Source organism: Palaemon carinicauda, chromosome 1 (genome assembly GCF_036898095.1).
Source record: "Palaemon carinicauda isolate YSFRI2023 chromosome 1, ASM3689809v2, whole genome shotgun sequence".
NCBI classification, from domain to species: domain Eukaryota; kingdom Metazoa; phylum Arthropoda; class Malacostraca; order Decapoda; family Palaemonidae; genus Palaemon; species Palaemon carinicauda.
In genome coordinates, this window is record NC_090725.1 from 104,783,671 (window position 1) to 104,808,018 (window position 24,348).

The 24,348-nt window shown below is 49.2% G+C and overlaps 1 protein-coding gene across 2 annotated transcripts in view; it reads right to left on the reverse strand.

The window, feature by feature from the left end:
* The window catches only part of LOC137650465 (protein arginine methyltransferase NDUFAF7, mitochondrial), a 93,795-nt gene that overhangs the window by 64,447 nt on the left and 5,000 nt on the right, over nucleotides 1–24,348 (reverse strand). For both annotated transcript variants that reach the window (XM_068383693.1, XM_068383701.1), the window contains exon 2: nucleotides 11,133–11,272. In XM_068383693.1, coding sequence (XP_068239794.1) covers nucleotides 11,133–11,217 — 85 coding nt within the window. In that variant the 5' untranslated portion in view covers nucleotides 11,218–11,272. The remainder of the gene's footprint in view (nucleotides 1–11,132; nucleotides 11,273–24,348) is intronic.

A 24,348-nucleotide genomic window follows, 5' to 3' on the forward strand; every position in this document is an offset into this window, starting at 1 on the left:
GGAATATAGATTAATGTTACAAATGGTGAAAACAAATTCATTAGTGTATTTGCATTAATCAAAGCCTTAGGAAATGCATTGCTAGGTGTCTAACCAGATTATAAATGAAAGATCTTTTTGCATTGAAACTAAAATAGGACCTTTTGACAAGTTAGACAATGGCATGGTGTGAACTCTCACCAAAAGAGTGGATTGGGTAGGGATCGAGTAACCAGTAGTTGTTGGCAAAGCCCAAAAAAAAAGGAGGGAAATATATCTTCTTAACTTGAATTAGATTTCCCAAAAAGATGCTAGTTTTAATATCATGTGCCAAAGAGATACATGATCTTCATAAAACAGGTTGATCAAGAGTTAGATATGTTAGCAGCACTTAAAACAATAAGTACTAGAAGAGGAAAGGTAAGCAAAAAGGATGGGATAGCGCTAATAGTAGGCTTAGCAAAAGAATCCAAAGTGGAAATTAATAAATACAAATTATTTTAAAAAAATTCGAAAAAAAGAACCATCATGATATCCATCCTCACAACTACAACTAAACAAGACAACCTAGTCCGATTCTTCTTGCTCCCCGAGTCATTGCTAAAAGTCATATTGTTTACACTTGCGCTATCAACCGTTAGCCTTACCTAAGCCTTTCCTGTAATATGACAAATTCGGAGATAATTTGTATTTTTCCTAACCATACAAAACCTTAGCTATTTACATGGGGTATTACTTTCGGCGTAGCTGAAATGACGAGCCATTAGATTTTTAACGAGAGTAAACTACCCTCTCGCTAGTTAGCGAGGGGGTAGGGGAGGGGTAGCTAGCTACCCCTCCCCACTCACACACCGGTGAACTGATTCACTTCGCTTAGAGGTAGGACTTCACGGGGGACAGGGCTGGTGGGCAAATATGTGTAAATAGCTAAGGTTTGTATGGTTAGGAAAAATACAAATTATCTCCGAATTTGTCATCTGTTCCGTAACCGAAATACAAACCACGCTATTTACATGGGATGACTTAACCCTTAGGTAGGGTGGAAAGTCCCAGCCTTACTGGCTTTGGCTTTTGCCCGGGGACTCAGAATCCGAGTGAGCAGCACTCGAGAAAAGGAGTCCCTGCACCTCGCAAATTCCTTGCTCCGCAAGGAACGTGCGGCCTAAATAAGCTTGTGTGTGAAGGAAAGAAGTGTGACTCGTCCTAGGAAGTTGACCTGAAGTCCTTTAGATGGAAATCTAGGTTAGGACGTTCCCAATACCACCTCGTCAGGGTATGGGGGACGCGACAGTATTATATTTATACTAGGAACACAAGGAAGCATGGTTTACCTGCAGTCGTTTGAGGTCAGCTATGCAGAGAACTCAGGATGCTGCTTTCCCCAAGAGAGGGGAGGATGAAGAAAAGAGTAAGGGCCAGACATACTTTTTTATTCATGCAGTCTAAAACCGGGTAACAATGCCCTCAACCTTCTGCTACCTGTCCATTAAGGAGCCTGAGGTTATACCAGCTGTTGTGCAGCCACCACAGGGCCGATAGAGAACGTATCGAGCCTCCTGTGGGTCACGTCCTGCAGGTAGTGGGCTGTGAAGGTTGTTTGACGCTTCCAGACCCCAGCTTGTAGTACCTGCATCACAGAGAAGTTCCTCTTGAATGCCAGGGACGTTGCGATGCCTCTGACATCGTGTGCTCTAGGGCGACGTGACGGAGGAGGGTCTGGATTCAGGGCATGATGGATGACCCTTCGAATCCAAGCTGAGATGGTATTTTTGGTGACCCTCCTCTTCGTCCTTCCTGTGCTCACAAACAGGGCTTGCACGCGAGGACGAACTGCAGCTGTTCTTTTAAGATAACGCCTCAGACTCCTTACTGGGTATAGTAGGAGATGGTCTGAGTCATCTGTTACAGAACGAAGACACGAAACCCTGAAGGAGTCGAACCGTGGGTCCGGAACTCCAGGATTTTGAGTCTTAGCAACAAACTCAGGGACGAACCTAAACGTTACCTCCCCCCATCCCCTTGAATGGGCGACGTCGTACGAGAGACCATGAAGTTCACTGACACGCTTGGCTGAAGCCAGAGCGAGCAGGAACACCGTCTTCCAAGTCAGGTGATGATCAGAAGCCTGGCGTAATAGTTCGAACGGAGGTCTCTTAAGAGCCCTGAGAACCCGAACCACGTTCCATGGAGGAGGTCTCACTTCCGACTGAGGGTAGGTAAGTTCGTAGCTTCGTATGAGCAAGGAAAGTTCCAGCGAGGAAGAAATGTCCAATCCTTTCAGCCTGAAGGCCAGGCTTAAGGCTGAGCGATAGCCTTTCACCGCCGAGACCGAAAGGCGCATTTCCTCCCGCAAATATACAAGAAACTCCGCTATTGCTGGAATAGTGGCATCGAGGGGAGAAATACCCCTCACATGACACCAACCACAGAAGACTCTCCACTTCGCCTGGTAGACCCCTGCAGATGACTTTGGCAGGTGTCGAGACATCCTCTCCGCGACTTGTTGCGAAAAGCCTCTCTCTGTGAGGAGATGCTGGATAGTCTCCAGGCGTGAAGCCGAAGCGAAGCTACGGCTTTGTGGAAGATGTTGCAGTGTGGTTGCCTGAGTAGCTCGTGTCGTGGGGGGAGTTCTCTCGGGAGTTCGGTCAGGAGCTGCAGAAGGTCCAGGAACCACTTAGCATTATGCCATAGCAAAGCTATCAAGGTCATCGACAGGTTGACCGATAGTCTGGTCTTGTTGAGCACCCTTCTCATCAGACAGAACGGTGGGAAGGCGTAGACGTCGATGTTGTCCCACCGTTGTTGGAAGGCATCTTGCCAGAGTGCGTTGGGGTCCGGGACTGGGGAGCAGTACAGTGGCAGCTTGAAATTCAAGGCTGTCGCGAACAAGTCCACAGTCGGGGAACCCCACAAAGTCAGGACTTTGTTGGCTATCTGAGGATCCAAAGACCACTCAGTACTCACTATCTGCGAAGCTCTGCTCAGACTGTCGGCAAGCACATTCCTTTTGCCCGGAATGAAGCGAGCTGATAGTGGTATCGAGTAGACTTCGGCCCATCTCAGAATCTCTACTGCAAGATGGGATAGCTGTTGTGAAAAGGTACCTCCCTGCTTGTTGATATAAGCCACTACCGTGGTGTTGTCGCTCATCACCACCACAGAGTGACCTGCCAGGGTCTGTTGGAACTGTTGAAGGGCCGACCTTCATTTCTAGCAGATTGATGTGGAGGTACTTTTCTGATTCTGACCACCGGCCTGAGATCCTGTGGTTCAGAAGGTGGGCCCCCCACCCTTCTTTTGACGCGTCTGAGAACAGCATCAAATCCGGGGGGGAGGAAGAGAAGATCCTCTCCCTTTCGAAGGTTTCCGTCGGTCAACCACCACTGCAGGTCCATCCGTTCTGCAGGCCCCATGGGGACCAGAATGTCCGGGGAATCGTAGCCTTGATTCCACCGGGACTTGAGCCGCCATTGCAGGGATCTCATCCTGAGGCGGCCGTTTGGAACTAGACGGGCCAAGGAAGACAGGTGACCTAGAACACATTGTAGTGGTTTGCGGACTGTGGCCAAAGGTAACACCCAAACTGCCTAGTATCCGAATGCCGACCACAACCCGACGTTCACTACACAACAAACATACAACGGTGGAATACCCAAAAACCTAAGTAACAGTTCAAAGCACTGGGCACCACCCCTTGATTTATAATGGGCAAGGGGACCCAGCTAGATCCTGACTTAAACCTTTGCTTCTCCAGCTTGCTGATCATAAGTATAAGAACATTAGGTGAAAGGGATTATTATAAGTTATTTGAAAGATTAAAAAAAACAGTGGCTGAGTAGGGGAACTCAGTGGTTTAAGGAACTGGAATGAGATGCTGTATTATAAAAAACAAGAAAAAAATATTTATTTAACCAAAACTGTTAGGATTACAATTACATTGACCCATCAATCCAAATAGAAAATTAAAGGCAAAATTAGCATCCCTTTACATCAAGCTTCAGCCACAGGATAACCAGATAAACAATTTTTGAAAAAGAATAAAAAAATTATTCACATACTGGTCACTCACGTTTACTAAGCCATCTCAAACCAACCACCCATAAGAAATATATAAATCTGTGAGACTACTGAACTACAATACTTTCCCCTGAATCACTACTGTCCTTTCAATATCCAGTTCACCACTAAACTGCAAAGTCACTTAAAATTATCAAACTCTAAATGGTAAGGCCGTATACGATGCCGTGCAGGTCTCTGCAGGCCCACAATAACAATGTCTCAAAAATTTTGTCAACAACACAAGCAATCGCCAATGGCCTTATAATACATTGGTTGTGGTGTTATTCATTCAAACACATGATGTACTTACAGTTCACAGGCAGTGAAAAATTAATACAGAGCAGACACACCCACCACTACACACTGGTAACAGGCCATCAACCACATTCATAATTGTTATGAGCAGTACTAGACAGATACTCTGTTCCTATATACTGTACATACAGTGGTCTCGAGTAAATATCCCTTACAATTGGGAACTTCTGTCAACATAAATGTCTGCCGTATCTGTTCTTTTTTTCTTTTCTTGATGAAGGAACCTATTCTTGTAAAGTACAGTACTTCTATTTACTCAAACTCTGGTTACACATTCAAACCCTACAGAGAGTAGGGCGTGCTGCAAAAACAAATGTTGTTAAGACAGTTGGTAGGACCAAACAAAAATATATACATACCCCTTAAACATATACATTATGCTTGCAAAACATTTAAACCTATTTAAGAAAAATTAAAATCTTTACAATGAATAAAATGTTATAGTACAGTACTGGGGCAGAATATCAGACATTATGACAAAAGGGAATTGATAATGAGAGTTACTTTAAAACATATATAACCCAAGCTTGTTATATGTGGAAATGGTTTGTATTTTTCCCAACTATTATTAATTTTTTCCACAACGTAACCAAGATTGGGCTGGAAGCTCTTCCCGTCTGAAGAAAGATTCTGCCACCCTCCTCAGCCTTGCTATCCTGTCGTCTGATGGAAAGGCTTTGTGGAGATTGGTGTCTAATATCATGCCTAGATATACCAGTCGTTGAGATGGAAGCAGAGAAGACTTCTCGAGATTTACCATGATCCCTAGATCTTGGCAAAGTCCCAGAAGCTTGTCACGGTGTCGAAGAAGGGTCGACTCAGAGTCTGCCAGGATCAGCCAGTCGTCCAAATAGCAAAGGAGACGGATGCCGATCCTGTGTGCCCACGAAGATATCAGGGTGAACACTGGTGAACACCTGTGGTGCTGTGGAGAGACTGAAACACAGCACCTTGAACTGGTAGATCTTGTTGTCTAGGCTGAATCTCAAGTACTTCCTGGAAGACGGATGGATTGGGATCTGGAAGTACGCGTCCTTTAGATCCAGTGTGCACATGAAGTCTTGCGGTCTCACTGCAAGTCTGACCGTCTCTGCTGTCTCCATGCTGAACGGAGTTTGTTTGACAAACTTGTTCAGGGCTGAAAGGTCGATGACGGGTCTCCAGCCTCCAGACGCCTTCTTTACAAGAAAGAGTCGACTGAAGCAGCCTGGGGAGCCGTCGACGACCTCTTGGAGAGCATCCTTCTTCAGCATGGTCTCGACTTCTGCTCGAAGGGCTAGCCCCTTTGCCGATCCCATGGCATAGGAGCTCAACGACACTGGATTCGTTGTCAGGGGAGGAAGAGATGTTATGAACGGGACGCGATATCCTTGGCTGATCAGAGATCGTCCAGGAATCGGCCCCGAGTTGCTGCCACCTGAACATGCAACTCTGCAGGCATCCCCCCACTGGTGGACACGCAGGGGGATTGCCAATCCTAGCGTTTGCGGCCTCGGCCGCTCCCTCTAGGATTCTTGCCTCCCCTGGAGGACTTCCCACCCTTCCTGTCCTTGACAGGAAAGGGCTGCTGTTTGGACACCTTTGCCTTTGCTGCCAGAGCCGGTTTCGATGTCCTAGACTGACGAGGCTGTTGTTGTTGAGGTGCTGGAGGCTTGTAGGGTCTGGATGTAAGAGCCCTTTGGAGGAGAGAATCCTGATTCGATTTCCTCCACCTCTCAGCTGTCCGTTCCACATCCTTGGGCTCAAACAGGCTCTTTCCAAGGATGGAAGAGTGTCTGAGCTTGCAGACATCCACGGCTGGGACCTTCGCATGGAACCTCTCGGTCACCGCATCACGACGCTTCAAGATCGAGTTTGCCCACAAGTTCGAAACTTGGTGAGCTAGAAACTCGATGGTGCGCGTGCCCGAGAGGAGAAAAGTCTCCATGGCCTTCCTGGTGCTCTCCTTGGACAAGTCCTGGGATCGCAACAGGATGCCCAGAGACCCCAGCCAGACATCCAGCCACAAAGTGGCCTGCACGGCACACTTTGCAACTTTCTCCTGGCTCAAGATCTCAGTAGCCGAGAATGTCACCTGCCGGGCGGAGAGTTTCTCAAGAGAAATTCCCTTGGAGAGGTCTTCCACAGAATGGTGGAGAGGAAGAGCTAAACAAGACTCCCCCACGATCTCGAAGTACCTTCTCTGTTGTACGCGAGGAGGTGGGAGGAGTTTGTTGCCGGCAGAGGAACAGCTGGAGGAGGCGAGTTCGGAGAGCTGGCTCTCAACCTTGTCTCTGGCGCTCTTAACCCCCAGGGACCAGGACAGAGCCACACTGGCCTTCAGAGGTTTTTGAGTGCCGTGGACTTGGTCCAGAACCGTATCCTTGCCTTCGCGAGGGGCGGTCTCCGGGTCCTCTAACCTGTTGAGTTGCCTCATCAGACTCAGGACCTGCCAGAAGGCATGCTCCGACTCATGCAGCTCTCCTCCTTGTGGACTGGCAGCAAAGTCTCCTGTCCCCAGCTGCTCTACTTGGGGGGACACGTGGACGTTCTCCTGGGGTCTTGCTGGCTCTGGTCGAATCCGGGATGAAGACTTAGGGACGGTCTTCGAGTCCTTGGGCTCCCTCCTAGGAAGAATACAGGACTCCAGTAAAGAAGTCTGAGGGCTCCTCTCTGCTCCCACACGAGACGATTCTCCTACTCGAGGAGGGGTTCCTCCCATTGGTGCCGTGGGAGAATGTCTCGCCTCGCTGGACTCTCCTGAGGACGGAAAGGCTTCGTCCACAAGAGAAGGAAAAACCGTCTAAGAGGGGGAAGGGGCCTTCCTGACGGACTTTTTGGGAGCCACTTTAACCCTAGGAGAAGTCACCACGAAGTCCGCTCCTCTCCTTCTCTTCAGCGGGGACGAGGCTGCCGTTGGTTTGAGGCCTAGATCAGCGAGGGCCGGCTTAACAGCCTGGACGACCGCTTTGATCAGAGACCCAAACCAAGGCTGACGGCTGACAGACTCGGTGTCAGCGACTCCCGCTGGAGGGAAGGAGATCGGGCGATCCTTAGGAGTGGACACCACAGGGCCTGCCTGAAAAGAAGAAGAGTGATGCCTAGACCTCTCTGAAGATTCTTCCTCCTCCTGCAAGTGCGCTGCTCTGCGCTTACGGGGTGGAGATCGTGACGACGATGATCTGGAAGTACGCGCTCCAGAGGACTCGTAAGGTTGCCCGTGCTGCGAAACCCGGCGGGAATCGCGGTCGGGATCGCGCTGGCGCTCGCACAATGGTAGAATCGGGAGTTCGCGTGCTGGTGAACGTTGGCGCACATGCGCGCGGAGATGAAAGCGCGGGTGCGCGTGCGGGCGAGGGGGCGTGTGTGCGTGCGGGCGAGTGTGCGCGCGGGAGTGCGGGCGAGTGAGCGCGTAGGTGAGTGCGCGTAGGTGAGAGTGCGCGTGGGCTCGCAGGTGAGGGTGCGCACGGTTGTAAGGGAGAGCGCTGGCGGCCAGGAGAACGACAGCGCGCAGGGGAGCGATGGCGCGTGGGCGAGCGATGGCGCGTGGGCGAGCGATGGCACGTTGGCGAGCGATGGCACGTTGGCGAGCGATGGCGCATTGGCGAGCGATGGCGCGTTGGCGCGTAGGGCGGGAAGGCGATCGACTGCGCACAGGCGAGCTAGCGCGTGGGCGCGTAGGAGACCTTCGGCGATCTGATGTATGGGGGCGCGGGTGCGTTGGAGAGCGCTTGCGCGCAGGCGAAAGATCGCACGGGCGCGCGGGAGATCGCTGGCGCAGAGTGGCGCGGTCAGGAGATATCAGCTTGCACCGGAGACTTCTCGTAGGCACGCGGGTGTGCAGAGACTCGAACAGGTCTAGAAGAGCGCACAGGAGAGTGCGCGCGATGGTGAAAAAAAGGCGGGCGAGTGGGCGAGATCTGTGGGCGCGCAGGAGATCGACGGCAAGGGGGCAAAGGAACAACCTCCTTGCCTGCACCCAGATCCGGAGATCGTCGGCGCGCGGGTGAACGTTGGCGCGCATCAGGACCAGGACGCGCAGATGTGCGCTGGTGAGAAGGCGATCGTGGGCGCGCAGATGTGCGCTGGCGAGAAGGCGATCGTGGGCGCGCAGATGTGCGCTGGCGAGCAGGAGAGAGCTGGCGCACAGGAGATCCCTGACGAGCAGGAGCGCGCTGGCGCGCAGGTGAGCGCTGGCGCGCAGGCGAGCGCTGACGCGCAGGTGAGCGCTGGCGCGCAGGCGAGCAGGAGATCTACGGCGAGAAGACGTGGCTGCAGGAGATCGCTGGCGCGTTGAGTCCGAAGGGTCCATAGCAGGAGAGCAGGAGAGCGCTTGCGCGCTACTGGGCGCGCAGGTAACACCTGGCGCTTAAGGGACTTACTCTCAGTGGGAGATACAGTAAGCCCTTATGCCCCGAAGGGACCGGTGCCCGTTGGAAAACGGGGTGCGTTGGCGCCCACTGCGCATCTGCGTCCGCGAACGGAGAAGGAAGGCTAGCAGGTCTGGCAGGCGTGGGAGATCGGGAACGATCAGCTGAGAGGTCTAGCGATGCAGCTGCAACGGTCTGCTCACGTCGAGGAGGCTCCTCTGCAGGGGACGTCGAAGGCGAAGAACCGAAGAGGCGCCTCCTAACTCCCTTATAAGGAGAAGAACGGCCTCTACGGCGAAGAGGAGGGCGAGCCTTACGGCGAAGACGACCTCGAGGGGCAGCAACACCATCGTCGGTCCTCAGAAGAGGAGTCGGGGGAGAATCACCCGCAGGAGAGACCGTTGGACCCAGCTCCTCCCTCGAAGGATGTTCGGAGGGGGGAACTGAGCCTTCAGCAACATCCGCAACAATAGCAGGGGTTTGGCCCGACCCGTCGGAAGCCTCTGCCACAACAACGTCGACAATAGACAGAGGATCTACCTCTGCTATTACCGGCGACTGTTTGACAGCTGCACCCAACTGGATCAGGTCAAACAGGTCTTCCCTGGAGGGCGAGCCCTTAAGCCCCAAGGAAGCCCAAAGCTGCAAAAGATCATTGTTAGAAACAGAGTCATCAACATCAATATCCTCCCCCGGAGGTGGAGGAGGAGGAAGAGCTGCCTCACTATGGGAGGCAACTCCCTCTCCCGAACCCAGAGGTTGGTCAACAAAAGAAAGGCCTACGCTACCACTCGACGGCCCCTCGCGAGAGACCGATCGAGAGGGAGCTTCGGAGGAGGTTCGGGCAACGGAAGAAGAGTCTTTGGAACCTTCCTTCTTCAAGGCAGCCCTTGAAGGAGAAAGGTCACGATTAGACTTCTTCTTACGTCGCCGGAAAAACCTCTCCCACTAGGAGGTAGACCACTCCCTACACTCACTACAAGTTTTATCCCTATCACACCGTTGACCTCGGCAGTATGGACATAAGGAGTGAGGGTCGGTCTCGACCGCCGACATGAACGTTCCACAAGGGCGGTCGGGAAGTCCAGGGCACTTCCGCATGATAGAGAGAGGCCAACTTCCAAGCACACGAGCTGTAAAAAAAAGCAAAAAAAATTAAGGCTGTCAAAAATGCGAGGATGAGAGACAGGTCTGATCATCACCCGAGCCAAAAGTGAAGTGAATCAGTTCACCGGTGTGTGAGGGGGGAGGGGCAGCTAGCTACCCCTCCCCTACCCCCTCGCTAACTAGCGAGAGGGTAGTTATTATTATTATTATTATTATTATTATTTGCTAAGCTACAACCCTAATTAGAAAAGCAGGATGCTATAAGCCCAGGGGCCCCAACAGAGAAAATAGCCCAGTAAGGAAAGGAAAGAAGGAAAAAGTAAATATTTCAAGGACAGCAACAACACTAAAATGAATACTTCCTATATAAACTATAAAAACTTTAACAAAAGAGAAAGTGAAATTAGAAAGAATAGTGTGCTCGGGTGTACCCTCAAGCAAGAGAACTCTAACCCAAGATGGTGGAAGACCATGGTACAGAGGCTATGGCACTACCCTCGTTAAAAATCTAATGGCTCGTCATTTCAGCTACGCTGAAAGTAATACCCCATGTAAATAGCGTGGTTTGTATTTCGGTTACGGAACAAGTTTTAATTTTCTTTCATGGACATTCTCTTTTTACATTTAGCATCCCTATCCAACCATAAATTTTATAATCAGACATCTATGCAATAGATAAACTAAAATACTTCTGCCAACGGTTGTTCAAGTCACTAACATTATTCTGGCATCACAAACTAAGAAAATGCAAATCCAAGGATTGTGTAACTATACTGCTCAGCTTTTTTTGCAATATCTGAATCTATTAAGTGATGAAGACACCTGAATCTCATAGCTACTGATATCCCTAAAAAATACAAAAATGCCTCTTGACTACTGATCATGCATGAGACATAGAGGTGATCCACTGGGTAACTTTAGTTAAGGCTGTTATTCTCTGATGGACTTCTTACTGTATTTTAAGATTCTCTCGCCATGGTTGTCTATTGCCATTTATCTCAGCATTTTTGTCCTAGCTTAGCTGAAGGGGAAATGGGAGAGCATAGGGAAAATATATTCTCCTCTTTTGATTTTGAACATTTTGAGGCTTAGTGGTGAGGGCTCTTTTTTAGCTAATAGTTTAGGTTCTAAGGGGAAGATTCAAGAAAGTCATAGTATAAAGAATTTTGAGGAACCCATACTTCTGGTGATTTACAGAGATCTTACTACTACAGTAGATTACTTCAATATCCCTAAAAACATATCAAACCTAATAAGATTTGAAAACAAATAACCTGCTAGTCATAAAACATAAAAAAAAATTATTGCATCTCAATATCTCACCTCCAAAATATCTAGCGAAGTTAGAACTCTGCAAAGGTCTAATTTGCCATGCTCCTTGAGCACAAAATCTTCTCAAAATGGCCATATCTTTACGGTTTGAATAGAAGACAACAGTATTTTTCAGAGCCAAAGATCACAACCTGTAAAATATAAGTAACAATGAAAATTACAGTTCTTACGAGCACAGCATTTTCGCTATATAAATATCCGATATATTTCACATACAGATATCTTTAATGATAGATGGACGAGTAGATGACATTTGCTAACAAGAAAGCCATGTAGCTTTAAGTGGATAATTGGCGGGCAAACCGTCAAGTTTTCTCCAGCAACAGGGACAAAGTAGGGATGATTCATAGAAAGGTTTAAGATCAAAGACGTGATTTTAAATCAATGAAATATCCAGCAATTAGTTTTAAAAACAATAAATTTAACAAATTTTAAAAGTAATTTGTATATTTCCTAGCTATATAACCCCAAAATCCTTTAAAATAAGCAATTGTCTTTGGACATTGCATTGTTAAAAAGGTTCTGTGATTGGTTGATAACAGGTGTCACAAAGGCAAAGCCCTGCCCACCAGGCCATCACAGACTAGTCATAGCTACTTTTGTCCTTAGGCCTAGGACTGATATGGGGGATAAATGAGAAATGATATTTTAATTATAAAATAAATTTTTGAATATACTTACCCGGTGAATATATAATAGCTGCTGCTCAGCGGCTCGACAGAAAACACACTCAAAAACTCGCGAGCGATCGCTATGAAGGTTGCGGGTGTGCCCACCAGCGCCAACTATCGGCCAGATACCACTCCTGCATGTAAACAAACCCTTCAATTCTTCTCGTCCCGCTGCGTCTCTATTGGGGAGGAAGGGAGGGCCTTTAATTTATATATTCACCGGGTAAGTATATTCAAAAATTTATTTTATAATTAAAATATCATTTTTAAATATTTAACTTAGCCGGTGAATATATAATAGCTGATTCACACCCAAGGCGGTGGGTAGAGACCAGAGTTAATTAAGTTTACAGCGTATATGCTAAGAGTTTTTGACAGTTATCAATATAACAAAACCAAAATATATAGGTACCTGGTAAGGAAGTTGACTTAGACAATTACTCTGCCTTGTAAGTCTGTCTTCCTCACGAAGCCCAGCGATCCTCTTAGGATGCTGAAAGACTCCCAGGAGCTGAAGTATGAAGGGTTGCAACCCATACTAACAGGACCTCATCAAACCCCTAATCTGGGCGCTCTCAAGAAATGACTTTGACCACCCGCCAAATCAACCAGGATGCGAAAGGCTTCTTAGCCTTACGTACAACCCATAAAAAACAATATTAAAAACATTTCAAGAGACAGATTAAAAAGGATATTGGAATTAGGGAAGTGTAGTGGTAGAACCCTCACCCACTACTGCACTCGCTGCAACGAATGGACCCAGTGTGTAGCAGTCCTCGTAAAGAGTCTGGACATCTTTCAAGTAAAATGACGCGAACACAGACTTGCTTCTCCAAAAAGTCGCGTCCATGATACTTTGCAGAGATCTATTTTGCTTGAAGGCCACGGAGGTTGCTATAGCTCTAATTTCGTGCGTCTTAACCTTAAGCAAAGATTGGTCTTCCTCATTCAAGTGGGAATGAGCTTCTCGTATTAAAAATCTGATTAAATATGACAAAGCATTCTTTGACATAGGTAAGGATGGTTTCTTAACCGAACACCATAACGCTTCAGATTTACCTCGTAATGACTTAGTACGAGCTAAATAGAACTTAAGAGCTCTAACGGGACATAACACTCTTTCCAGTTCGTTGCCTACGATCTCTGATAAGCAAGGAATATCAAAAGATTTAGGCCAAGGACGAGAAGGCAGTTCATTTTTGGCCAGGAAACCAAGTTGAAGAGAACAAGTGGCTTTTTCTGTAGAAAAGCCGATGTTCTTACTGAAGGCATGAAGTTCACTGACTCTTTTAGCCGAGGCCAAGCACACCAGGAAAAGAGTCTTAAGAGTGAGATCCTTCAGGGAGGCTGAATGTAATGGCTCAAATCTATCTGACATGAGGAACCTTAGGACCACGTCTAAGTTCCATCCAGGAGTAGCCAAACGACGTTCCTTAGAGGTTTCAAAAGACTTAAGGAGATCTTGTAGATCTTTATTGTTGGAAAGATCTAAGCCTCTATGCCGAAAGACTGAAGCCAACATGCTCCTGTAGCCCTTGATCGTGGTAGCTGAAAGGGAGCAAACTTTTCTCAGGTGTAAGAGAAAATCAGCGATTTGGGCTACAGAGGTACTGGACGAGGATACAGATGCTGACTTGCACCAGTCTCGGAAGACTTCCCACTTCGACTGGTATACTCTAATGGTAGAAGCTCTCCTCGCTCTTGCAATCGCACTGGCTGCCTCCTTCGAAAAGCCTCGAGCTCTAGAGAGTCTTTCGATAGTCTGAAGGTAGTCAGACGAAGAGCGGGGAGGCTTTGGTGTACATTCTTTACGTGGGGCTGACGTAACAGATCTACTCTTAGAGGAAGACTCCTTGGAAAGTCTACCAGCCATCGAAGTACCTCGGTGAACCATTCTCTCGCGGGCCAGAGGGGAGCAACTAACGTCAACCTTGTCCCTTCGTGAGAGGCGAACTTCTGCAGTACCTTGTTGACAATCTTGAATGGTGGGAATGCATATAGGTCCAGATGAGACCAATCTAGAAGAAATGCGTCTTTGTGTATTGCTGCTGGGTCTGGGACTGGAGAACAATAGATTGGAAGTCTCTTGGTCATCGAGGTTGCAAAGAGGTCTATGGTGGGTTGACCCCAAGTCGCCCAAAGACTCTTGCACACGTCCTTGTGGAGGGTCCATTCCGTAGGAATTACCTGACCCCTCCGACTGAGGCAGTCTGCTAAGATGTTCAAGTCGCCCTGGATAAACCTCGTTAACAGGGAGATGCCTCGATTTCTTGACCAAATGAGCAGGTCCCTTGCGATCTCGTAAAGCGTCAGGGAGTGGGTGCCTCCTTGCTTGGAAATGTATGCCAAGGCTGTGGTATTGTCGGAGTTGATCTCTACCACTTTGTTTCGAAGGAGACTCTCGAAGTTCATCAAGGCCAGGTGGACTGCCAAAAGCTCCTTGCCGTTGATGTGCATGCTCCTCTGACTTGAGGTCCACAGACCTGAGCATTCCCGACCGTCCAGGGTCGCACCCCAACCCAAATCCGACGCGTCTGAGAATAGTACGTGGTTTGGGTTCTGAACTGCTAGGGAAAGTCCCTCTCTCAGACTGATATTGTCGTTCCACCAATTCAGGCATGCCTTTACTGGTTCGGAGATCGGGATTGAGACCGTCTCTAACGTCTTGTCCTTTTTCCAGTGAAAAGCTAGATGGAACTGGAGAGGTCGAAGGTGTAGCCTTCCTAGCGAGACAAACTGCTCCAGGGATGATAGAGTTCCTACTAGACTCATCCAATTCCTGACTGAGCATCGTTCTCTCTTCAACATCAGTTGGACTTTGAGCAGGGCTTGCTCTATTCGGGGGGCAGACGGAAAAGCCCGAAAAACTGGACTGCGAATCTCCATCCCTAAATACAGTATAGTTTGGGATGGAATCAGCTGGGACTTTTCTAGGTTGACCAAAAGTCCCAATTCCTTGGTCAGATCCAATGTCCAATGAAGATCCTGCAGACAGCGATGACTGGACGAGGCTCTGAGAAGCCAGTCGTCCAAGTACAGGGAGGCTCGGATTCCCGATAAATGGAGGAATTTTGCTACATTCTTCATAAGCCTCGTAAACACGAGAGGAGCAGGACTTAGGCCAAAGCACAGGGCCCGAAACTGGTATACCACATTGTTGAAAACAAACCTCAGAAAAGGTTGGGAATCTGGGTGTATGGGGATGTGGAAGTATGCGTCTCTTAGGTCGAGAGAGACCATCCAGTCTCCCTTTCTGACCGCTGCTAAGACTGATTTCGTGGTCTCCATGGTGAACTTTGTCTTCGTAACAAAGACGTTGAGTGCACTGACATCTAGCACCGGTCTCCAACCTCCTGTCTTCTTCGGTACTAGGAAGAGACGGTTGTAAAACCCCGGTGATTGAAGGTCCGAGACTTTCACCACCGCTCCCTTCTCTAGCAAAAGAGACACTTCTAGGTTCAGGGCTTGTCTCTTTGACTCCTCTCGGTACCTGGGAGAGAGGTCGATGGGGGAAGTCGCTAGAGGAGGTTTGCGTACAAATGGAATTTTGTACCCCTCTCTGAGCAACCTCACAGATTGTTGGTCTGCGCCCCTCTTCTCCCAGGCTTGCCAGAAGTTCTTCAGTCTGGCTCCTACTGCTGTCTGAGGCTGCGGGCAGTCAGACTCTGCCACGTGAGGACTTGGCTCCTCTCTTCTTTCCTCTCTTTCCCTCGGCACGAGTACTTCCCCTGCTGGGAGCTCTGCCACGAAAGGGCGGGATAAATCTGGACGCCGGAGTGTCTATCCTAGGTCTTGCAGAAAAGGATGTCGAAGGAGTCCCTTTGCGAGCAGAGGACGCAACCAAGTCATGGGTGTCCTTCTGCACGAGTGAAGAATCTATGTCCTTAACCAATTGTTGCGGGAACAAAAACTTTGATAAGGGAGCAAAGAGCAGTTCAGATCTCTGACAGGGAGTAACTCCTGCCGACAGAAAAGAGCAAAGGGACTCTCGCTTCTTTAGGACTCCCGACGTAAAAGAGGAGGAGAGCTCATTGGAACCATCGCGGATGGCTTTATCCATACAGGACATAATTAGTAAGGAGACATCTCTATCAGCCGATGAGATTTTCCTACTTAAGGCTCCCAAACACCAGTCAAGGAAGTTGAAAACTTCAAAGGCTCTGTAAATGCCTTTCAGCAGATGATCAAGGTCCGAGGAGGACTAACTAATCTTCGAGCGTCTCATGGCTAGGCGGCGGGGAGAGTCTACAAGGCTTGAGAAGTCGCCCTGGGCAGAGGCAGGGACTCCCAAGCCGAGAACTTCTCCCGTGGCATACCAGACGCTCGATCTAGACGAGAGTTTAGACAGAGGGAAGGCAAAGGCCGTCTTCCCCAAACTCCTCTTGGTTTCCAACCAGTCGCCTAAAAGCCGTAAAGCTCTCTTGGAAGAGCGAGAGAGCACAAGTTTTGTAAAGGCTGGCATGTTAGCAGGTACGCCTAGAACAAACTCAGACGGCGGCGAACGAGGAGCAACAGCGACGAAGTGATCGGGAAACAACTCCTTAAAAACTAACATGACTTTCTTAAAGTCCATTGATGGAGGAACTGTTCTGGGTTCGTCTACATCCGAAGGATGATCATCATGCTGAGGGTCAGCAACGTCCTCATCTGAAGGATCCTCATCTGACAACTGCTGAGAAACAAGCAAAGGGGTTGGCAATGCTTGACACGCAGCGTCCACACGCACTGGTGCATTAGTAGCGGAGCAGGACGCAACGTCATGTAACTGCTTAACAGTCTGTGAACTGTCAACAACAACAGGTGCGTGAGGACGCTCGGCGTCCACTCGAGACTGTTTTGACTGCCTAGTCTGAGCAGTCAAAACAACTCTAGACTGCGGTGGTTGACGCTCAGCGTCAAAACAAGTCAACTCCGATGGTTGGCGAACGTCCTGAACGTCAACAGGAGCATTAGTAAGTGGCCTAACGTCCAAATGCGGCTGAAAATCAACACGAGACCGCATCGAGTGAGGCTCTACATATCGTGACTGACGTGACTTAGCTACGCCAACGTCAACAGGACGCACAAAGGTTCGTTTGGGCGGCTGAAGGCCAGGATCTCGAAGAGATAAACGGCTAGGCTCAACGTGAACCTTATCGGCAGAATAGTCTTCCATAAGGGAGGCGAGCTTAGTCTGCATGTCCTGCAGTATAACCCATTTAGGGTCCACGGGAATGGGTGCGGTAAACGACGGGGTTAACGTCTGAGACGGCACAACTTTGCCTACCCCAAGACTTTCTGAGCCTGTGTAACGTTGCTGCTTAGGCGGCGAGCAGTCATCCGATGACTGCAACGGGTCAGAACTGTCCCAATGACTACATCCAGGACGCTGGACCTGTCCTGAAGGGACCGACTTTCGCTTAAGGGGCCTAGAAACCTTGCTCCACGGTTTCTTACGCGAAAAGCCTTCGGAAGACGAGGAAAAAATGGGCTCTCTCGTCTTATGGTAGGGGCGATCTTGGTGAGATACGCCTGATACCATAGAGGGAACGTCTGTTCGCTGATCAAGGCCTCTCGAACCCATAAGTCGTACGACATTACTTCTCCCCTGGGCTTGGGAGCTTGCAAGAGGTCTCGGACTAGGTGAACGACAGGCACGAACAGACGAACCCTCGGTCGCAACACTGTTCACAACACTTTGCGCACTAATCACTTTCCCACTATTTTCCGCTGTGGCACTCTGACACTTAATGGAGAGGAAAAATCTACTGACCTAGAGGAACTCCTCCTTACCCTATCTCTCTCTAGCCTACGTGCATACTTATCGTATTCGAGCCAATCGAATTCCGAAAGGCCCACGCATTCCTCACACCGATCTCCCAATTGACAGGTTTTACCCCGACAATTGGAACACACAGTATGTGGGTCGAGAGATGCCTTTGGAAGACGCCTATTACAGTCCCTAGCATTACACTTACAAAATCTAGGTACTTGTGAAGGGTCCATTTTGAATTAGTCAAAGAAAGTCCAAAAAACAATCCAAGTCATCAACAATTAAATCTGTCCAATAAAGAGTTCAAGAGTTTAAGTTGAGGAAAAACACCTGCACTGCGAAAGCTCAAACCAAAATGAAGTACTTCACCAAATATGTTGAGAAAACTCCAGGTTATACAGCGAGTATTGATACGTCTTGTCGTCAAGGTCGACAGAGAAGAATTGAAGGGTTTGTTTACATGCAGGAGTGGTATCTGGCCGATAGTTGGCGCTGGTGGGCACACCCACAACCTTCATAGCGATCGCTCGCGAGTTTTTGAGTGTGTTTTCTGTCGAGCCGCTGAGCAGCAGCTATTATATATTCACCGGCTAAGTTAAATATTTAAAAATTTAATTTAAAGGGATTCAGGTTTTTATAGTAAATAAAGATAACATTTTAAAAATTTAATGTATTTTTACTAGCTATACAAACTCAAGTCAATGAATAGGAGTGTGACTCAGTGACGCTGGTAATTGGCTGTACGAAGAGGGGGTGGTAGTTACTGCCAGATGGCGGATAAGCCCCACTGAGCAGCCACTTTGACTTTGACCTAGGAATTACGAGACAGCCGAGGTGGGAAGTGTAATTCAAATGATCAAGGTTTATATACTTAGGAAAGATAAAAATCAATCTTAAAATATGTGATTTGTTCCTTAACTAATAAAAATCTTCTTCCCTTAAAAGGAGACTGTCATTGACGAATCTCTGTATATCCATCTAGGGATATGGTGCCTGAAAGGTATGGTCACTTAAGGAAATGGATTTGTATGTATCCCTATCCATCCTACACCTCATCAGATATACTCCTACACTTACTGTAGGAGGCTAACAGAGGGAGGGTGGCACAGGGTAGAAAAAAAAATGGGCCAGGTATTCATACCTCTCAAGGTAGACTTACCTTCCAACTGCTATCTTGTCTATTTTCCCTGTTGGAGCCTTTGGGCTTAGAACACCCAGCTTTTCTAACTAGGGTTGTAGTTTAGTAAGTAATAATAATAGTACACAATAAGGGGGTTAAGACTGCTACACAACCTATTATCATTAGCTCGGCCAAGGAGGTTACAAAATAGCCAGTTTATTTATTTATTCATCTATGTATTTGTCTGTGTTTCTGTGAAGAGGATAATGTCAAAAATAATAAATTTGGAAATAATTTGTATTTTTCCTAACATACAAACCTAAAGCTATTTATTAGGGCATTACTTTTGGCAACGCTGAAAACCAGCCAAGACAATTTTAGTGAGGGATAATTACCCCATCCGCTAGTTAGCGGGAGGGGGTTGGGGTAGACTAGCTACCCCGCTCACTCACACCTGTCGGTTGAGTAAACACTTTTGCTTTCTGGCAGGACTTCTAGGGGGACAGGGTGGCGGGCCAATTTGTATAAATAGCTTCAGGTTTGTATGTTAGGAAAAATACAAATTATTTCCAAATCTGTTATTTATTCCGACACAGATACAAACCTTCGCTATTTATTAGGGTGACTTACTCTTAGGAGGGAGGAAGTCCTTACCAACTGGCCTTGGTCATGACCCGGGGTCCTCTCTATTTCAATCTGTGATCGATAGTAGAGGGGACCCTACCCTCGCTAAAATCAAAGTAGTTACAAGATAACTCACTTATAGCGGCCTGCCGAAGCTTGTGTGAGAGAGACTCGTGGCTTGTCTTCACATAGGAACTCGAGGATTCTAAGACATATCCAACACCCTCCCTTAAGAGGTATTGGTGACGTAACAAAGTATTCATTCATACCCAGGATGCACAAGGGAAATCATTCTTACCAGCAGAGGGGTGAGGTCAGCTATGCCTCGGTCTTGCGGAGCTATTTCCCCAGGGGAGGAGAAGGAGAAAGAAAGAAGTGAGCCAGACATTCTTTTCATTCACCCTAGACTAACCCGGGTAACCTCAGCCCTCAACCCTCTGCTACTTGTCCATCAAGGAGCCTGAGGCATTAGATCACTTGTTGTGCGGCCACCATAAGACCAATGGAGAAGGTTTCCATGTTCCTGTGGGTTACGTCTTTCAGATAGTGGGCTGTGAAGGTCGTCTGACGCTTCCACATGCCCACTTGCAATACCTGTGCCACAGAAAAATTTCTTCTTGAATGCCAGAGACGTTGCAATGCCTCTGATGTCATGAGCTCTGGGTCGGTTGGACAGAGGAGGATCTGGATATAGAGCGTATTCGATTACTTTCCTTATCCAGGAGGAAATAGTATTCCTCGTGACCCTCCTCTTGACCTTCCCCGTGCTGACAAAAAGTGCTCGTACACGGGGGCGAGCTTTTGCCGTTCTTTTTAAGGAACACCTCAGACTCCTTACTGGACATAGTAACAGTTGGTCTGGATCTTCGGTTACAGAACGAAGACTCTCTATCCGAAATGGGCCGAACCTGGAGTCTGGCACACCCGGATTTTGAGTCTTAGCGACAAACTCAGGGACGAAGTTGAGGATTACTTCCCCCCATCTCCTAGAGTGGGAGACATCAGCAGATAGACCATGAAGTTCGCCGACTCTCTTGGCCGAAGCCAAAGCGAGCAGGAACACCGTCTTCCACGTAAGGTGGCGATCTGAGGCCTGGCGTAGTGGTTCATAGGGGAAGCCCTTCAGAGACCTGAGGACCCGAACCACGTTCCAAGGGGGAGGTCTTAGCTCTGCCTGGGGGCAAGTAAGCTCGTAACTGCGTATGAGCAAAGAAAATTCCAACGAGTAGGAAATATTGATTCCTTTCAGTCTAAAGGCGAGACTCAAGGCTGAGCGGTAGCCTTTGACTGGTGAGACCGAGAGAAGCTTTTCTTCCCGAAGGTATACAAGAAACTCCGCTATAGTTGGAACAGAGGCATCGAGGGGAGAGATACCCCTTCCACGACACCAACCACAGAAAACTGACCACTTCGCCTGGTAGACTGCCTCTGTGGATCTCCTGAGGTGTCCAGCCATTCTTTTTGCAACCGGTTGCGAAAAGCCTCTCTGTTGGCATGTGGTTGTTTGAGGAGGTCGCGTTGTGGAGGAAGCTCCCTCGGGATCTCCGTGAGGAGATGCAGATGGTCTGGGAACCATTCTGCATGATGCCATAGCGGAGCTATGAGGGTCATTTGCAAATTGTTGCTTGCTCGTACCTGGTTAAGGACTTTTCTCATCAGACAGAACGGGGGAAACGCGTAAGCATCTTGCCAAAGATGCTTGGGGATCCGGGACTGGGGAGCAATACAACAGGAGCCTGAAATTCAGGGCCGTTGCGAACAGATCCACAGTCGGGGAACCCCACAAAGTCAGGACTTTGTTGGCTATCAGAGGATTCAAAGACCACTCGGTGCCAACTATCTGAGTCGCTCTGCTCAGCTTGTCTGCTAGCACATTCCGCTTGCCCGGAATGAAGCGAGCTGATAGTCACCGAGTTGTCTTCTGCCCATCTGAGTATCTCTACTGCAAGATGGCACAGCTGCTGCGAAAAGGTACTGCCCTGTTTGCTAAGATAAGCTACTACCGTGGTGTTGTCGCTCATCAGCACCACGGAGTGCCCCGCCAGGACCTGGTGGAACTCTTTGCGGGCCAGAAAGGCTGCCTTCATCTCTTGAGAGATTTATGTGCTTGTACCTTTCTGATTCGGACCATTGGCCGGAGATGTAATGGTGCAGCACGTGAGCCCCCCACCCTCCTTTTGATGCATCCGAAAACAGCATCAATTCTGGGGGATGAGAAGATCGACCCCTTTGCAGAGGTTCGGCTCCGCCAGCCACCACCTGAGGTCCGACTGTTCCTCTAGCCCTATACAGACTAGGTGATCCCGAGAATCGGAGTGCTGGTTCCACTGGGATTTTAGTCGCCACTGGAGGAATCTCATCCTGAGGGGACTGTTGGGAACCAGTCGGGTCAGGGAAGAGAGGTGACCGAGAAGGCGAAGCCAATACTGCGCCGGGAGCTCTTCCCGACTGAGGAAGACCTGTGCTATCTCCCTCAGTCTCTGGATCCTTTCGTCTGATGGAAACGCTTTGTGCCTTAGGGTGTCTAATCGCATGTCTAGGTATACCAGTTCTTGAGAGGGGGGCAGTTAAGACTTCTCGAGGTTTACCACGATCCCCAGATCCTGGCAAAACCTTAGAAGCTCGTCTCGGTGGCGGAGAAGGGCCGCCTCCGAGTCTGCCAGAATCAGCCAGTCGTCCAAGTATCTTAGGAGACGGATGCCGACTGTGAGCCCAAGATGATACTAGGGCGAATACTCTCGTGAATACCTGGGGTGCTGTGGAAAGACCGAAACACAGTACCCTGAACTGGTAATGCTTCAGGTTGAACATGAATCTCAGATACTTCCTGGAAGACGGGTGAATTGAGATCTGGAAGTATGCGTCCTTCAGATCTAGAGTGCACATGAAGTCCTGGGGTCTTATCGCTTGTCTGACTGTGTCGGCCGTCTCCATCCTAAAAGGTGTCTGTTCGACAAACCTGTTCAGGGCCGAGAGGTCGATGACTGGTCTCCAGCCTCCAGACGCCTTTTTCACAAAAAAAAGTCGACTGTAGGAGCCTGGGGACCCGACGAGGACCTCCTGGAGAGCGTCCTTCTCCAACATGGACTGGACTTCTGCCCTGAGGGCAAACTCCTGTGCGGATCCCTTCGCACAGGAGTTCAATGAAATCGGCACTAGAGTCAGTGGAGGGAGAGAGAGCGTGAACGGGATACGATACCCTGAACGAATCACCTCAACCGTCCAGGGTTCGGCCCCGTGGTAAAGCCACCTCTGCCAGCGGCTTTGCAGGCATCACCCCACAGGTGGACAAATGGGAGGACTGCCTGTCTTATTGGGACCGGCCTCGGCCAGATCCCTTCTTACCCTTTCCACCACGGAAGGACTTTTTGCTGTGAAAGGCCTGCTTTGCACCCTTTTTACCCTGCTGTTTTGGGTCTCTAGCCCTTTTCGGCTGCGGGTTCTACTGTGCTTTCCGCTGTGGCTGAGAGGGGTAAGGTCTAGCTGTTAAGACCTTTTGGATGAGGGAGTCCTGACTGGACTTCCTCCACCTCTCTGCAACCCGCTCGACAACCTCGGGATGGAACAAAGAATTGCCCTCGAAAGGAGCATTTCTCAGACTCGCTACTTCGGCCTGAGGGAGATGTCTATAGAGCTTGCCTATGACGGCATCTCTCCTCTTCAGGATAGTGTTGGCCCAAAGGTTCACTACCTCATGAGAGAGGAACTCGATGGCGAGAGTGCCGGACAAAAGGAAAGTCTCCAAAGACTTCCTGGAGGACTCCCGAGACAGGTCTTTAGACCGCATCAGTTGTCCTAAGGATCCTAACCAGAAATCCAGCCACGAAGTAGCCTACATGGCGTACTTCGCCACCTTTTCCTGGTTTAAGATTTCGGAGGCCGAAAAGGAGACTGGAAGTCCCATAAGTTTCTAGAAGGGGGTGGCTTTCAAAAGTGCCTCTAAAGAGTGGTCGAGAGGCAGCGTTGGAAGAGATTCTCCGAGGATCTCGTAGTACCTCCTCTGAAACACATACGGAGGAGGTAAGAGCTTGGAGACGAGTTGGAGCGGAGAGAAGAGGTGGAACCAGTTGCCTGGGACACAGCCTTCTGTTTGCCACTCTTCAACCCCTTTGACCAGGGCAAAGCTGCACTGGTCCTATGAGGTTTCTGAGTGCCATAGAACTGGTCAAGGACCGTTTCTTTTCCATCTAGAGGGGCTGCCGATGGATCTGGAAGTCCATTGATGGAACGGATGCAGGCTAGGACCTGCCAGGCGTGTTCCGACTCCTTCCTCTCATCCTCTGTAAGCTTAGGGCTAGCGGCTGCTGGCAGAGCGTCGTCCTCGAGATCGCTCTGCCCTTCCACGTCCAAGCTCTCATCCATAGGAGCCCGGTGTGGGTCGAAGTCGTCAACTGTATAGACTGGGGATAGGGAGACTACCGGGGAGGTGCTTGCTTCCGGCTGCCTGGGAGGTAGTGAGGAAGGAAGCCTGGCCGAGGATTTGGGGATGGTGAACAAATCCTTCAGTTCCCTCCTACGAGGCCGGAGATCCTCTGTCCCCAAGGGCCTACAGGACTCCGTCGCCTTACGGGTGGAATGTAAGTCCATTGCCGTACGAGGTGAATCCCGTCCGGTCGCAGGTCGTACCTCATTAGACACCATCTCGACTGGTATAGAAGGGAAGGAGTCTCCATAGTAAGTAACCCTATCCTCCTTGGGGGCTGAAGGACGAATCCTTTTCCTTTCCCCCTTTGGCCTGGCCTGTGGTGTCTTGAACTGAGGGGGGCTACCCTGAGGTTCATGCCCAATCTCCTCCAGAGGTCTTTTGCAAGGGGATGATCGTCTCCCCTTGCCTGAGGGGCCCGCCTGTGCGAGAACTTCAACCTCCTCCTAGGATCGGAGGGAGGAGAGGATCCCGGGAAGAGAGGAGGCGACAAGGGAATCCTAGGTGTATCACCTAAGGACTGGGAGCGACTCCCTTCATGGCTTGGCGCATTACATTAAATAAGTTGCTAAGCCACGGGGGATCACGGCCTCCTATGGAACTAGGGGGAAGGTCCT